This window comes from Centroberyx affinis, unplaced genomic scaffold, assembly GCF_046629955.1.
Source record: "Centroberyx affinis isolate AG114_WGS23_722 - 3 ecotype Tasmania unplaced genomic scaffold, CSIRO-AGI_Caff_v1 ptg000899l_1, whole genome shotgun sequence".
Taxonomy (NCBI): domain Eukaryota; kingdom Metazoa; phylum Chordata; class Actinopteri; order Beryciformes; family Berycidae; genus Centroberyx; species Centroberyx affinis.
In genome coordinates this window covers 179,960-195,039 of record NW_027279485.1, presented here as the reverse complement: position 1 = coordinate 195,039, position 15,080 = coordinate 179,960, and the positions used below count along the sequence as shown (strand labels likewise).

The 15,080-nt window shown below is 40.4% G+C and overlaps 1 protein-coding gene across 1 annotated transcript; it reads left to right on the top strand.

Annotated features, from left to right (window-relative positions):
* Positions 1–7,521: 7,521 nt before the first annotated feature.
* Positions 7,522–12,525, top strand: nudt19 (nudix (nucleoside diphosphate linked moiety X)-type motif 19). Its single transcript, XM_071521592.1, has 3 exons — positions 7,522–8,416; positions 8,892–9,099; positions 10,334–12,525. Exons 1-3 carry the CDS (start codon positions 7,607–7,609, stop codon positions 10,537–10,539), a joined length of 1,224 nt encoding a protein of 407 aa, XP_071377693.1. The 5' UTR covers positions 7,522–7,606; the 3' UTR covers positions 10,540–12,525.
* The last annotated feature ends 2,555 nt before the right edge of the window (positions 12,526–15,080 follow it).

The following is a 15,080-nucleotide window of genomic DNA, read 5'->3' as shown; positions in this document are numbered from 1 at the left end:
TAAAACAACTGTTGTAATGCATGATATGGACATAGACAGAGCATCATTATTTAGGGGTTGAGTCTCATATAAATTATTTCTCTACTGGAATCTAAAACACAATATCAGATATCCAAATGATCTTGATTTTGTAAACTATTTGCATTGGCATGCATTGTGAAAATAACACATTCGGTAATGCTCATACATAATAATTGCAATAAACACATTTTGTTATACTTACCTCTCCACTTTAACATCATTTATCAGAATGCCTGCACGTCCTGAAAAGTCAAGCCTCTGGTGTGGCAGGGATTAGACTGTTGATCCAGGCCTTCCTTAGCTTGTGTGTTTGGGTAACCTAATATTCAGTTTAAGTCACAGACTTTCACGTCTTCTAAATGGTCCGTTTGGCTGGACGACAGAGAGGGAGGGGAGGGCCAAGCTAAAGATTAGTAGAATTTGTCCAAAAGATTAGACGGAAAGAAAAAAAATGTTTAAGCAGAACAAAGCACTTTACGTTAAATGGCTCAGGCTTGCAGTTTCATGGATTGTTTTCTTTAGCACCTATATGGCTTTTAAAACGTAAACTGTAATCTATTTGCAAGCTGAGCTGTACGTCAGAATGAATTACTTTACATTTACAACCAAGGATGAGTATCTTCATCAGCACAGCCTTAGATCCTTTATTTAAAGTGTTGAATGTTATAATGAATGCCTAAGGACACTTGCCAGATATAATATTCTCAATATTTATTTATCACTATAGCCATGCATTCAAATGACCACTTGCTGGTGTCTTTAGTACAGAGAGCAGGGATGAAGGATAGGGGCAATATTGATTATAGGAAACAGCAATAACTGTAAATGCAGTAGAAAACAATATGTATGATTGCAAACACTTCTGGCTTCCATGTCAACTTTCCATTCTAACAATCATGTTGTTCTGTTACTGAGACTAACTGCCTGACATGTAGGCACAGTACATTCAAGGATATTCAAATGACTGTGACCCTGGATCTTTACTTTCTGACCCACCATTGATTTGCAATATTGAGTTCCTTTTGTGGCAAGATCTTGCGGCAGTTTGCAGAAATACGAAAAAAACAAAACAAAAAAAACCCTGTTTTCATAAAGCCTGTAATACAATCTGAGCAGTGGCAGCAGATAGACAGCCCACACTTGTCCCATGGTAATCTACTAACACACTCATGAGAACACATTGGCATATGAACTCAGTAACCCCGAGAAAAAGAATTTACGCCCGATAACAATAACAGTCAGATCCTAAGCCGCAGTGAACCTGTCTGAAACCTCGAGTGCATTTGTGTGCAGTCTTAAGTCTGTGTACTGTGAGTGCAGCATATCAGTTTCCTGCTAAAATCTTTTATCCCCCCCCCAACAAAAAAAAACATTGTTGTGCATGTATTTTGTTTGTTTCATTATACATTTTCAAATGGTCTGACTGTGCAAAGGTTTCATCCCTACCTTTTCACCTGACCCTATTTTCCCAACATTACCAAATTCTTATGTAAATGTACCTGTGCAGTGTCTCACCTGCACATTGGGCTGGCTACAGTGTATGTATGAAGTGTCCTGGGTAGTACCAAGTTAATGAAGTGTACATGATTTATGTTTATGCTGCAAGTTTGCTTTATCAATTTCATATAATCATCTTTTGGTGTTTCAATTGCTGTTTCGATTTATGCTTTGAGTTGACTGACATGAAGATAAACTGCACTCAACCACACTATTGCTGCTGTGACCTTTGACCTCCACTCCTTTCAGAACGCGTCTCTGTGTCTCCAACTGCTTGAGGAAATGAAGAAAATCAGATGAGAAAGTGGAAAATTGACAAGCTGGACAAATGTAGGCTACTGCTGGATCACTGTGCCGTGAAACAGTGGAAATCAACAGCTGGATTGCATACATCTAGAGCGTGATTTCTTAAATCATGGGTGAGACAGAAGGTGCCGTTCACGGGGGCTTGCTACTGTTGTGTGCCCATATGAAACATATGCCCATATGAACATCCTGCAGCAGGCCCTCCTGCCTGTGGTCAGCCACTCCAACTGCACCAAGCCTGACTGGTGTGGCAGCCTGGTCACCTGGTCAGAACATGTTCATTTTGGAGAAGATCACAAGGCAACGTGTCGGTCAACAGGAATTGAAGTCAGACTTGCAGCATAATACCATAGCATTAGAAGTTGCCATGTAGACAATGTGAGAATGTTTATCCATCTACTTGGGCTGTGTAATCCTGCAATGTTGACCAAAATGTTACACAGTGTGCGTATCAAGGATATAAAAGTGCTGGCAGTTTTTTAGGGCAATGTAGGCTACACTCGCAATACCACCCAACTAACCAAGTCAAAACACAGGATTAACATCTATTCAGGTGTTGCCTTGCAAAAAGATTTTCCTGTGTGATTAAATCAAAAATGTAAAGGCAACTTACTGATCGATCTTGATCATCATATTTGCCCAAACATTTTCCCTGGTCATGATGTATGTGTGAAGCATAAGAGGCTTTTGAGTGACATTATCTCATTTCCTTCAAAGGTATTGTTCAATGTACCGGTGTACAGAGAGACTGTACAGCTCTGCTGGGAGTGGAAGTACTATGAAGAACAAGTAAGAACCACTTTTGTTTAAGGCCCGCACAAAATAAAACACCTGACACCTGACACCTGAAAGTATCTCCTATGATTATACATGAGAACATCTGATGTTTTCTATTGTCTTGTAGAAAAAAATTATGGTGCAGTTTTTGAGGCTTCAGCAACAAAAGCAGGTCCCATCTGAGCTGACAGCTGAGGACATGACTGACGGGCTGGTGGAGCAGGGCAAGAAATCTCTCTGAGACATACAGAAGGTCCACCATTCAATCTATCATCAACTCTGCTAATGTTAAAGGAATAGTTCACCCAAAAATGAAAATTCAGTCATTATCTACTCACCCCCATGCCAGTAGAAAATCGGTTTAATGTCCACTTTAGTCTCTGTTCTGTATGTATGTATTCTGCACAGTGTAATACATGCAGCGTTTATAGTTAAAAATGGTATATTTTATGGCATGTTTCATTATTATTATTACATCAAACATTAATATGGTGCTCACGTATTGAATTTGACAATTACATACAAAGTAATTGCTTTAAAACAGTATTTCTATTTTAAAATCTTGTGCTTTTATTTGGAAGGCTAAACTGCCAAACCGGAAGTCTTGTTTCTGGTAATTCGAGCTAGTCTTACCTATCTAGGGTGGGGTGCACGCGAAAGACGTTTTTTTTTAATCAACAGCTAGAGTGGCAATTTCAGCTAAATAATGGTGTAAATGTCTGTCTTTTCAAGTCACTTTGGGATCTTTTGGTTTCAAGAAACTTGGATTATGCTGTAAGAGCTGCATGGAGCCATTTTATGGTTATTTTCCATTATTTTTTTTAACTCTGTCTGTCTGTCCATCTTGTACGGACTAACAAACTTTACCCGATTTTCTACTGGTATAGGGGTGAGTAGATAATGACTGAATTTTCATTTCTGGGTGAACTATTCCTTTAAACTGGTCTGTTACTAATGAGAAGAAAATAGAGCAACAGTTAATTAAGATGAACCTTCTGTTTTCTTTCCATTTGAAGATTGTGGAGGTTTGATCTCGAGAGTTTTGATAAAAGTGTCCACGCTGGTCACGCTGGTAAGACCAAGATCATGAAAAGACTCAGTTTGGAACCACCAATTATCACATAACACTAGATTGATCCTGTAAATATTTCTTGTTTCAGATGTGGGAGGTGAACATCAGCATGAAACTGATGGTTATTGAGTTTTTAGCCCAACTCACCTGAAGCCAACAGTCCTTGTTTTCAGTAAGTCACATTTATGAGATAAGATAAAACTTGAATGATTACCATGGGGAAATTGTGTCTTTTCAGAAAATGTGTATTTCAACTCATTTTGAGCGGCTCTTATCCTTTTGCATGTTCTCCCCGTGTTTGTGTGGGTTTCCACCAGGTGCTCCGGTTTCCTCCCACCATCAAAGACCTGTATGTTAGGGTTAATACTCCTGTCAGTGCCCCTGACCAAGGCACTAGCAAAAGAACTGGAGTTGGTCCCCGGGCGCTGTACTGCGGCTGCCCACTGCTCCTAGTGTGTCTATAGGATGGGTCAAATGCAGAGGACAATTTTTCCCACAGGGATAATAAAGTATACAAATACAAATACAAATACAAAAAATCTGTCTGGCTGACAAAGCCATCAGGAGCCTGATGGAGAAGCAGCAGCCCAGCTCCAGCCTCCTCGGCCCCCAGGAAGTGGTGAGGCTGGTTGTGCCCAAAGTGCTGCAGGGCTTCTGGATTAATCCGGCGAACCTCTCGTCCATACCCCCGCTGCAGCTCAGCGACCTGGCCGTCGGACTCACAAAGACCGTTGAGGATAAGCTCTCCGCCTGTCTGACCTCCACCTCCGCCGCCTTCTCCATCCGGGATGAGAAGGTCCTTTCTATCCAGAATAAGGTCAGAGAGAAGTACACTCCAGACGTCCTGCTGAAGAAGCTGAAGCGCTTTGGGCCAGAGCTGCTGACCAGGATCGTTGACGTCACAGTGGGGGAAATCTGTGTGATGTTCGAGCCACAGAAGCACATGGAAATGTCTGAAGTGCTGACCACCAAAGAGGTAAGAAGACCTGCACAGATGTATGATCAAGTAGCTGGATAAGATACTGTATAGTAAAAAAAGTATATATTTTCAAAAATTCAAACGGCTTCTCTCCCTCTAATGGTGGCTAATGGTCCAGATCTTGTTACGATCGATGGCATAATGAATTCCACTAAGTATCAGGATATTTTAGCCCAAACCCTGGTTGCCTCTGACCATTAGCAGTAAAACAGCCCCAAAGCATCAAAGACCCTCCACCATATTTCACCGTGGTCATCCGGTGCCTTTCCTTGTATGCAGTTGTCTTTTGTCGCCAAACATGCTGATGGTTGAGACTTGGCCATGGAAGGACCTTTCAACCAGACAACGACCCCAAACATACATCAAAATCATCACAGAAATGGTCACGGAAACACAAAATCGATGTTTTGCAATGGACATCTTGTCTCCAGAACCCTAGTGAAAATCTGAGGTCTGAATCGAAGAGGGCAGTCCCCAAGCACAAACCTAAGAATATCAAGGATCTTGAAATGTTCTGCATGGAGGCACGGTCCCTCCCACAGTGTTCTCCAACCTTGTCAGACATTACAGTAAGAAGCTATTGTACTAAACCATAAAACATTTTGTGTTTGAAGAACGTATTGTGCTAAAATAAAAGTGTACGACTCTCCCATATGAGAGTTTTTAACATTTTTAAATTATTTAAAAATATAAAAGTTTATAGCCTGATATCATTGTTCTGAAGCAATTTTGCAAAACACGATTGACAGCCTCTCGTTCACAGTGATGGATTACCTTTACTGACTGAATTAAGTCTCCAGAGTTGTTTTCTATGCCGTTTGGAATTGAATCGGAGTGAATGAGCCTGAGTGGTATGGCAAAACTGATTTTAAATATCTTTAATTGTGACACATGCATGTAAAAACAGTCAACATTAAAGGGATGAAAAAAGTAAAAAATGAGCAAAAACTCAAATCACGCTGGAGTTGTCCTTAACATACTGTATGCTAAAGCGTTAGCAAGCGCACAAGGTAGATTTATGCAGCAGAGACACAGAGATGATTTTCATATGCTCCCAAAAGGTTGTGTAGTCCTTTAATGTGTTAATTGCCATTAACCTGATCCCAATGTTTTGCTACAAAAATGAAGCTCTTCCCCCAGTCCGCTAAGTGAAAGCTAAGAAAGGTTTCATCCCCCAGGCAGTTCTAAAAAGATCCTAGCCAGATGGCACACTAAAGTAACAGTAAACTTTAACATCCTCTCATTCCAAGGTAGCACATATAGCACAGGTAGTTAAGAGTTTAATATGGAAGATGGTTTATTAGAAAATGCACTAGCTCCATGGATCCAAGTGGACTCAAGTCAGAGGCGGGCTGTTTGTGCCCAGTGTGCACTGCGGTGCCTAATTACGGTATGCGCTCTTTACGCCGCAATATGGTGGCGTTCACATGTGCATTTGTACTACATAAAAATTACTAGTTATGAATGTACTATGGTGAGACCTGTGCGTTGCTGGATGGCATGGATCGATAGAGATCAGTGCATGAAAATATCGGGCTGTTAAAAAAGTTTAAACTAGCTAGACTTTTGACAGAGGCCAGGTAAACACACTAGCAATCAGGTAAACTGCTTCAAAATGTTTCAAGACTCAGCAACCCACAGCAACTAGCCTAAACCTAGGTGGTTTCAGCTGAATTTGACAGTCTTTTTTTGGAAAGAATAATAAACTTCTTATATTTTCATATAGAAATTAGCCTTGTTAAATTCATTCTGTATCCTAAGTTTTATTTATTTTTTTCTCCAGAGAAATTTGCAGGGGGTGCTTAGGGGGAGCTTGGCTCATTCCAGGGGTAGCTCAGGCGCCCCCTAGCGCCCCCTTGCCACCGCGCCTGGTGCTGGGCGCTGTTGGCAGCTGTCGGGATTCTGTGGAGAAGTGAACTGCTCCTCTTCTCTCCCACGGTGTCAGGTCCTTATCCAGGTGCTGACAATATATTAAAATAATATTTCGACTTTATTCTCATAATCCTATGACTTTTTTAACATCATTTGGCCCATGGGGCAAAACCAGCCTCAGAGCCAGGAAAAATTATTGATTGCAAAGGATTACCCAATCAGCAAATAGATCCCGCCCCATTCACTTTGATTGACAGACGGCTGAGACATTATGAAAAGTGACATTATGATATGAAAAGTGTTATTATGAAATAAAAAGAGGAGCAATGAAAAAAGAAAAAGGGAAATAAAAGAACCACTAACCAAAATGTAATTCAGAATATGATCATGTAATTGAAAATAAAAAAGTTTTTATGAAATAAAAATACAATTAAATATAGTCATGTTATTATGAAAACAATAATTATGAAATAATATTATTTAATATTTTTTAAATTAAAGGAAACCAATCAATCAATTTATGTATGTATTTATTTATGTAATTATTTATTTTACTGACACATATTTATTTATTTAATTGTGACTATTTTGGTCCTCCATAGATTTGGAGTTCATATTCCAAATTATATCCCATACTTAGTTTGTTTGAAAAGCCCTTGTAATGATGTTAAGGCTCTGTTGTGTTTTTGTGTTATTACACAAATGCCTGTTTCAGTGGGCAAACTCATCCCATTGCTTTCTATGTTTATCACAGTGGACTTTATGGAAGGGATGCGATTTTTTAATCTTTACATTGATAGTGAAGATTTCTTAGTTCCTTAAAATCCACTGGTAAACAGAGAAGAATGTAACAAGTTTGCCTCATTAAGGCTATTTGACATGGTGCATTTTCTTCCCTTTGTAAGTCATCCAGTCTGTAGGTGGCGCTAACAGCTCGAGTGACTAGAGGTGCTCTTGACCTTCCTGTGCCACGTGACTTTGTACCAAAACAAATTTGTGGAGTGGTGGAGCTGCGGGGCGACGAGGACTTAAACTTTTGGAAGCGTTAGAAGAGACATAAGAAGCTGAGTCAGTGTGTCAGGATGAACACTGCTCTGAAGCGCTGGAAGGAGGCGGCGACTATCATTTTAGCTGCAGGCACGAGCCACCGGCGCGGCGTGGACAGCTTGTCGTCCAGGATGCTGGAGAAAGGTGCGTCGGCTTCACCGGTGGACACCGGTAACGGGCAGCCGACCCTGCCGCACAAGTCCGCCTTTAATTACGAGGCTTTGCTGCTTAAACGAAGCGGTAAAAGCGGATTCATGCCCAACGCTTACGTGTTTCCCGGCGGGTTGGTGGACTCCTCGGATTTCTCCAGTGAATGGCTGGACATTTTCAAAGCTTTCAGGAACTCACCTAATTTCGGTTTGGGAAATGTCAAACAGCCGGCGGAGACGAGACCTCCAATCTTTGCCACTGACCGACTGAAACTCGGCTCTCCTATCCCGGGGGAGGTCGCGTTCAGGATTTGCGCCTTGCGGGAGACGTTTGAGGAGTCCGGTGTACTGTTAGTTGTGTCTAAAACGGAGGAGAGCAACCTGTTAAAAGGTATCGAGGACAACCGCGCCGGTGATCCAATACAACCACACGTGTCAAAAGTGAATGAGCTGTGCGATAGGAGTGAGCTCACCAAGTGGAGGGCCCTAGTGAACAAAAACCCCTCCAACTTCATCAGGATGTGCAGAGAGTTGGAGTTGCTGCCCAACATCTGGGCGTTGCACGAGTGGGGTAACTGGCTGACTCCCACAGGCGTCTATGGGAAGGAAAGGAGGTACGACACAGCCTTTTTCATTTGCTGCTTGCAGGAGATTCCCCACACGCTTCAGGACGAGAAGGAAATTGTGCACTTCAAGGTGATTGGCCAGTTAACTGAATCAAACTTGTGTCTTTGTTATGGCGTCAGTACTGGATTTTTACAAACTGGATTTCACCCAGTTTAATGGCTGATCCTGATCTGTCCTGCGGTGCAGAGCATCCAAGCATCATCACTCCTATCAGTATCTGAAACTCATGTGTTACACTAGTGTTGGATGGATGGGAACCAAAGAGAACTGATTAGGCTGAGTCAACCAGCATTATGAGCCTATTTTTAGTTCAGAATTGCACAATTGTAGGCTATATGGCCAAGATATGAAAACTCACAAATGAATATTTATCAGTTTCCCCATATACTTGGTCTTGATGCATACTTATAATCATCATGGTTTAGTGTGATGACAGTCTTTACTTCTCTCTCTCTCTCTCTCTCTCTCTCTCTCTCTCTCTCTCTCTCTCTCTCTCTCTCTCTCTCTCTCTCTCTCTCTCTCTCTCTCTGTGTGTGTGTTTCAGTGGTCCACCCCCTCAGAGATTCTCCACAGCTACCAGGCCAGGGAGTTGTGGATTGCCCCACCACAGTTCTACGAGCTCAGCCGCATGTGCCGCTTCCCTCTGCTAGATGACCTCCACAACTTCGCCAGCCAGCGAGCCGCCGAGGGCTGCGAACAGTGGCTTCCTATTCGTGTGGTCAAAGACGACTGCTACGTATCACTGCTACCAGGTGCTGGCTGCCTGTCTAATCCAGTTCTCTACACCTCATCATGACAGAATCACTAGTGACGTGTGCCGAACTGATGTATCATGAACTGAGTGACACAGAATTTGAATGGACATTCAAATTCTGCGGATCTATATCATATTTAGTGTGACTTGCAATGAATATGGTGCTGGTGCTCTGAACATTGATACTTACTATCGAGCATTAGCTGTGTGAAACGGCTTATATCTACGTTTTGCTAAAATAGTGACACCAACCAGTGCGTGACATTTATGTGCATACAAGCTGTGAAAATCACTCCAGGTTTTAAGATTTAAAAAAAATCAAACCAGTTAAGCTAGCTAGTCGTGTCTGGCTTGTAGCTAGTGTTATCATTTTGCTATTATGTCAGTTAGTGCTGAAATGATTAGTTGATTAATCAGTTAGTTGATCGACAGAAAATGAATCAATCATAATCTTGGTAATCATTTTAGTAATTTATCAAATAAAAATATCAAACATTTGCTGGTTACTGCTAAGATTTGCTTGCTTTTCTCCATTTCATATCATTATTTTAATACTTTGAGGGATTTTGGCTGTTGGTCAGACTGAGCAATTTTAAGACATCACTTTGGGCTCTGGTAACTTGTGATGAGCATTTATCATCAGACTAAATGATTAATCTCTTAATTGAAAAAATAATCGTTAGATTAATCTACACTGAAAATAATCGTTAGTTGCAGCCCTAATGTCGGTCAACAGTTCTTACTGTCTAAAGAGAATCTTTTCATTAGTGGCTTCCAGTTTTTGTGTACATGACAGATGTGATGGCTGCACTGACTCAACACTGCACAGCTGCCACTGTTTACTGTCTATCTGATTCCTAGCCTCTTATCAGACGTCTCATACTGTTATCAACTCATTTTATAGCTCGTGAGGTTAATTAATCATATGAATTATATGAACATATCAATAAACTTCCACATATTAATATTATAATATGAATGTTAATTCACTGCACTGATGCCCTTCATAGCAGTGCTTATGTTACTTGTTCAGGCTATAAATTTGAGTCTGTCTAGGGCCAAGCTCACACCATGCATTGGTAAGGAATTTCATTAGTTTTTACATTAGTGATGAAACAGCAATATGAACGCTAATAATAGCCTGATCATTTGTTCTCTTTCCATCTGTCTCTGTCTGCCCTTTCTGTCTCTCTCGCTCTCTCTCTTGGTATTTCCCTCTGCTCTCTCTTCAGGTGACAGACTGTACCCAGAGGACGGCTCAGGACAGATTGAGGTGAACATGAGCCCAGACCCTCATCTGGAGGATTCTGCACTCCACCGCATCGTGCTTTTTGACCCATACACCACAACTGTGCAGGTCACCATCACGCCCAAGTACAACCACCTGCTGCCTTTTGAAGGGCCTGCCTTGATGCGTGGCCCAAACAGTCAGCTTTGACTCCGTAACTCTCCTCCTGCGCACTAAAATGAAAAATAACCCTTATCTAACAAGACTGGTTGACTAATACATTCTTCATGGTTAGCTAGTTTATACCTCCATGAGACAGTAGTGACACGAATCATGTCATCATGTTGGAGCTCTAACATTTGTCCTCGCACCTCCTACCTCACTCCTCTTCTAGGCCTCGTTGTACACAGGACTTTCTAAAGAATGGCAGTTTGCATTGAATGTTGTGTGTGGGATGCGTGCATTGAGCCTCCTGCAAGCCTATCAGTGTGTAAAGCTATGGCATGGTCCAGTAGGTGGATGCATATGCCTGTTTGGAAAGTTGACCTAGCCTAAGATGCTGGGTCATGCACATTTGATCACTACTTACACAATATTTATACAATATTTAAGTCATGATCTTGCAATTATGTTGTTCCATGTTTTTAAAAATGAAATATACAAATAGTTTGTATAGCCGAAAGCAGTTGAAAACATTTAAGGTGAATTTCAAGTTAGTTTATTTATGCAGTCCTTCATCGCAAGCATGTCTCAAAGGACTTTACAGAGAAAGAGTCTACCTAGATCTAACCCACTGAGCAATTTTACGTTGATTAGACGTTTAAAACACGTCTAAATGGCCATAGCCGTCTAGGCTAAATTAAGTTTAAACGGGGTTGAAAAGTGAAAGTTTATTAGATGTCTATACATAGACAAAATTATCCTGGACTATATGAGAGCTACGCATAGACGCAATGTTGAAATTACTTCTTGTGCTCAGATAATTATCTTGTAGGCTAGTCTACAGGACTTCTCTGGTGCATATTTTTGGTATTTACAGATGTTTATTCATTGTAATAATGTATTAACTGCTTGGTCTAAAATAGGTCTATACATAGCCGTAATGATCCTGGGCTATATGAGAGCTAAAGCATAGACGCGACGTTGAAATCACGTCTTTTGCTCAATGGGAACTGATCAACAATCAATCATACAGCAGAACGATGTAACACAAATTTAATGGAGTAACACAAAGCACAAGACTCACAATAGCAAGTTTTAGCAAGATATAACCTAACCTACCTGGCACCACCAACCTTAGACCTTTGATGCATACAAGGAAAAACCTACAAGAAAACCTTGTTAGGAAAAAAATGACAGAAACCTTGGCGGGCCAAGTCAAAGAGGGATCCCCCACTGGGACGGCTGAGTGTGCAATAGGTGCCGGGACAAACAGTGGAATGGACAGCAACATGGACAATGACAAACAGATGAGGCAAAGAGAAACATAATGCAGCAGAGAGATGGGGCCACAATTTGCCCCAAATACAAATTAAAAGGTGCTATTAGTGTTGCTCTATGAGATGTGAAAACTATGACAATTCTAATGTCATCTCCTTAAAACCACTTTGAATGAAGGGTTAGGGTTAGGGTTAGGGCCTCACAAAATGTTTCAGGTTTCACCTAATCTTTTTTTTGCAGTACATGTAAAGTGAGGAAACCATTTTATGCGGGTTTCCTGAAGGGGGAGTTTTCAGAGTCTGTGTGCTTCAGGCAGAACTTGGTTTTGTGAACACAGAAACTGCTTGAGGCTTTGATCAATGGACGTCATTGATTTGGACACCATTTTGAAATCAAACCTGAGCCTGGGTCGGGAGAATCAGGGAATTGCTATTGTAATATGATTTCAAAGCTCAGAATATATGTTGGTAACAACAACTGAGAGTCTGTAAGGCCTGACTTTATTTTTATAATTATAATATATTTAATAATGTGTTCTTTTGATCATTTTGACTGTTCAGTTATTAATTCAATGATTGATTTCACACTGAACTGCTTGCATTCTTAATTATTTTATGTGTGCCATGTTTGTCTACTTTTGGTCATATTTGTTTCCACTGAGGACCACATTAGAAATATGTATTTGAATATATTAATGTGATTTCCTCTGGGTCCAGATATGTATGCATTGGATCCTGTCAAAATGCCCAAAATAAATCAAATCCAAGGAAAGTTCAGACCAACCCACCTTATTAGTGAATCAGCATGTGGAGGTGACTATGTATTTGTACACACTTTAAAGTGACCAGTTGGCTTCAACTGGCTCTGATTAGGTCACTGTATCTCAAAGGGGAGACTAAGTTTATGTAGTAGAGTCAGAAAAGAAATACATTACTGAGCTTTTAAACAGATTTAGCCTCAACCAGGATGTCTCACGTAAGTAGGAGTAGTTTGGGGTCAAATTTTGTTTGTAACTTGTTTTAAGCACCATATCAGTTGGTTATACTACATCAGTAATATGTAGACAGTGTCAGCAAAGTTGCCAATCACTTAAAAGAATACTGAATTGAATTCCAAATACTTTATTGTGATTGTCTAAACTTTCTCATATTGATTGTATTGCCTTATGTGCCAATGTCAACCTAGATGTCAGATAACAAATGCAAAGAATCATTTGCAAATACTATTGGACTAAGTTCTAGATAGGAGAAAATTTCAATAGTTTCCGAGGACAGCAATTTTTTTGCAAGCTGGTTTGTTGAACCTTGTAGTTTTACTCCACACTAAGAAAATCAAGTCATTAACCATTTCATTTTGACCAAATCTATCTTGAAACCATAGCAACAGGCTGACTATGGACTTAAAAACAGCAGCTAATTGGTGAAATGTGTGTGTGTGTGTGTGTGTGTGTGTGCGCTGGTGGGTTATGATCATCCCTCTCAGTGGGAATGCATATGTCAGTGGTAGAGGCACAGAGGGAGTTCCACCTATTCTCCTCTGGGCGTCTTCCCTGCTCACAGTGGTTTCCCTCATGGCAAATTAATGACTCACAAGAAATAATCTCTGTCAAATGGGTTGTACCCGGTGTCTGCCATTTATAAACATTCGTTAATTTGATCTTTTCTGATGCAGTGACAGCCTCAAACTCCTTTCAGTTTGTTGATGCTACCATCCATTTTTATCTTAAGATGCTTTCCTTGCCATATCATATCCCACTGCATGATGGAGAAAGCACATTGAGCTCAGTGGATGAGCTGAATAAAACAGGCAGAATAATGGGCCTGTGGGACTGTTTGAACAGTTTTTATAGCTCTGAAAAACACACACATATTCACACATTTACACAAGCTCTGGTATGTCTTAAAATGAGGTGTTAAGAGTGCATAATGAATAAATATGACTTGAAATTTAGAAAGTGTTACATTTTTAATGCTAGTGCTAATGGGCTCATGCAGTGAGGTACAATGCAGGCTATCGTATCAGTGTAAATACCAATGATGACGTTCCACCACCTAATCACCGTTGTTGGGCAGATTACTCCAAAAAATATAATCTCAGCTGTTAACTGATTATTTGTCTGTGAAAAGTAATAAGTTGCTGATTACTGAAATTTTCTTATTTCTTTTTGTTTTAGATTACTTTGGATTCATGTGCTAAGGTTTTACATATACATATACATCCTAAATATAATATCTGTATGTTCTATAGGCGGATGTTTATTTTCTTAATACTTCTGAACCAAAAGAAAAATATCTTTCCCACAGTTCATCAGTAATCAGAATGCTGTGATGCCCAAGAACAGCACCATTCTCTTTTGTTTAAGGTGGCTGTTGGTGGCTCTATCGTAAAATGGCAGCAAGGCAGGAGAAGCTGAAACGGGTTGATTGGCTGCTGCTGCTCTGCCGTAGGTGCTTGACAATTTTTCACACCAACTTGAACTGCTCAAAGCTGCTCAGTTTATGCCTGATGGGTGTGTTTGTGCTGTGGAGAGGAGATCTTTAACCAGACTACAGACTACACTACTATCAGACTACACGATTTTAAAAAGTATCCAACGCTGATCACAATTACTTTATATTGTCGGTCTGTATCTCATAATCTAATCATGTAATCCAATTACAATATCCACCACATCCTATCACTCTGGCCACTGTAGAGCAATAGTAGTCATCACCAGGCCCATTTATTCTCATATCTGTTTTCAAAATCAAGGTTGATAATGGGTATGAGGATGTTGCCATAATTTCTGGCAGAATTCACCATCTGTTTGGCTTCAACTTTCACAGATAAGTACACTCTAGATGTCGCAGACAAAAGGGCTGCTGAGATGAGTAACATCAGGAAAGGGCTTAAGAGGATCGAATACACACTCTTGAAAAGACAGGACTTGTATTGCATCCTGCCTTTTGTTCTCGGCAAGGGTTTATGGGGCGGCTGAAGAATGAAAAGAACATATACCAAGTCATTGTAGAAAAGTGCTATGACTTAAATTGTTCTTTTTATTGATTCTATTGTTTTTATTATTGTGGTCAGTGCAGAAAAAAATACAGGCAGATACATATTGTATATTTTAAAGGATATACCACTAAATTTAATAATTTATGTGTCATTTTTATGGCTTTGGTCAGCCCAAAAAAGGCAAACAACAGAGAGCTGTATTCGTGATATCATAAAAAGCCTGGAGATGCTTTATTGACAATAAATGGGGGATTAAATCTGTGGATTTTGGATTTATCTGAGCCTCCGCATCAGAATGAGCTCGGTGTTATAAT

Bases quoted from the DNA above. Each gene is read 5' to 3' on its own strand.
- nudt19 (XM_071521592.1), top strand. From the start codon at position 7,607: ATGAACACTGCTCTGAAGCGCTGGAAGGAGGCGGCGACTATCATTTTA. The intron at 8,417-8,891 runs GTGATTGGCCAG...TGTGTGTTTCAG, and splicing joins AGGAAATTGTGCACTTCAAG to TGGTCCACCCCCTCAGAGAT. The intron at 9,100-10,333 runs GTGCTGGCTGCC...CTCTCTCTTCAG, and splicing joins CTACGTATCACTGCTACCAG to GTGACAGACTGTACCCAGAG.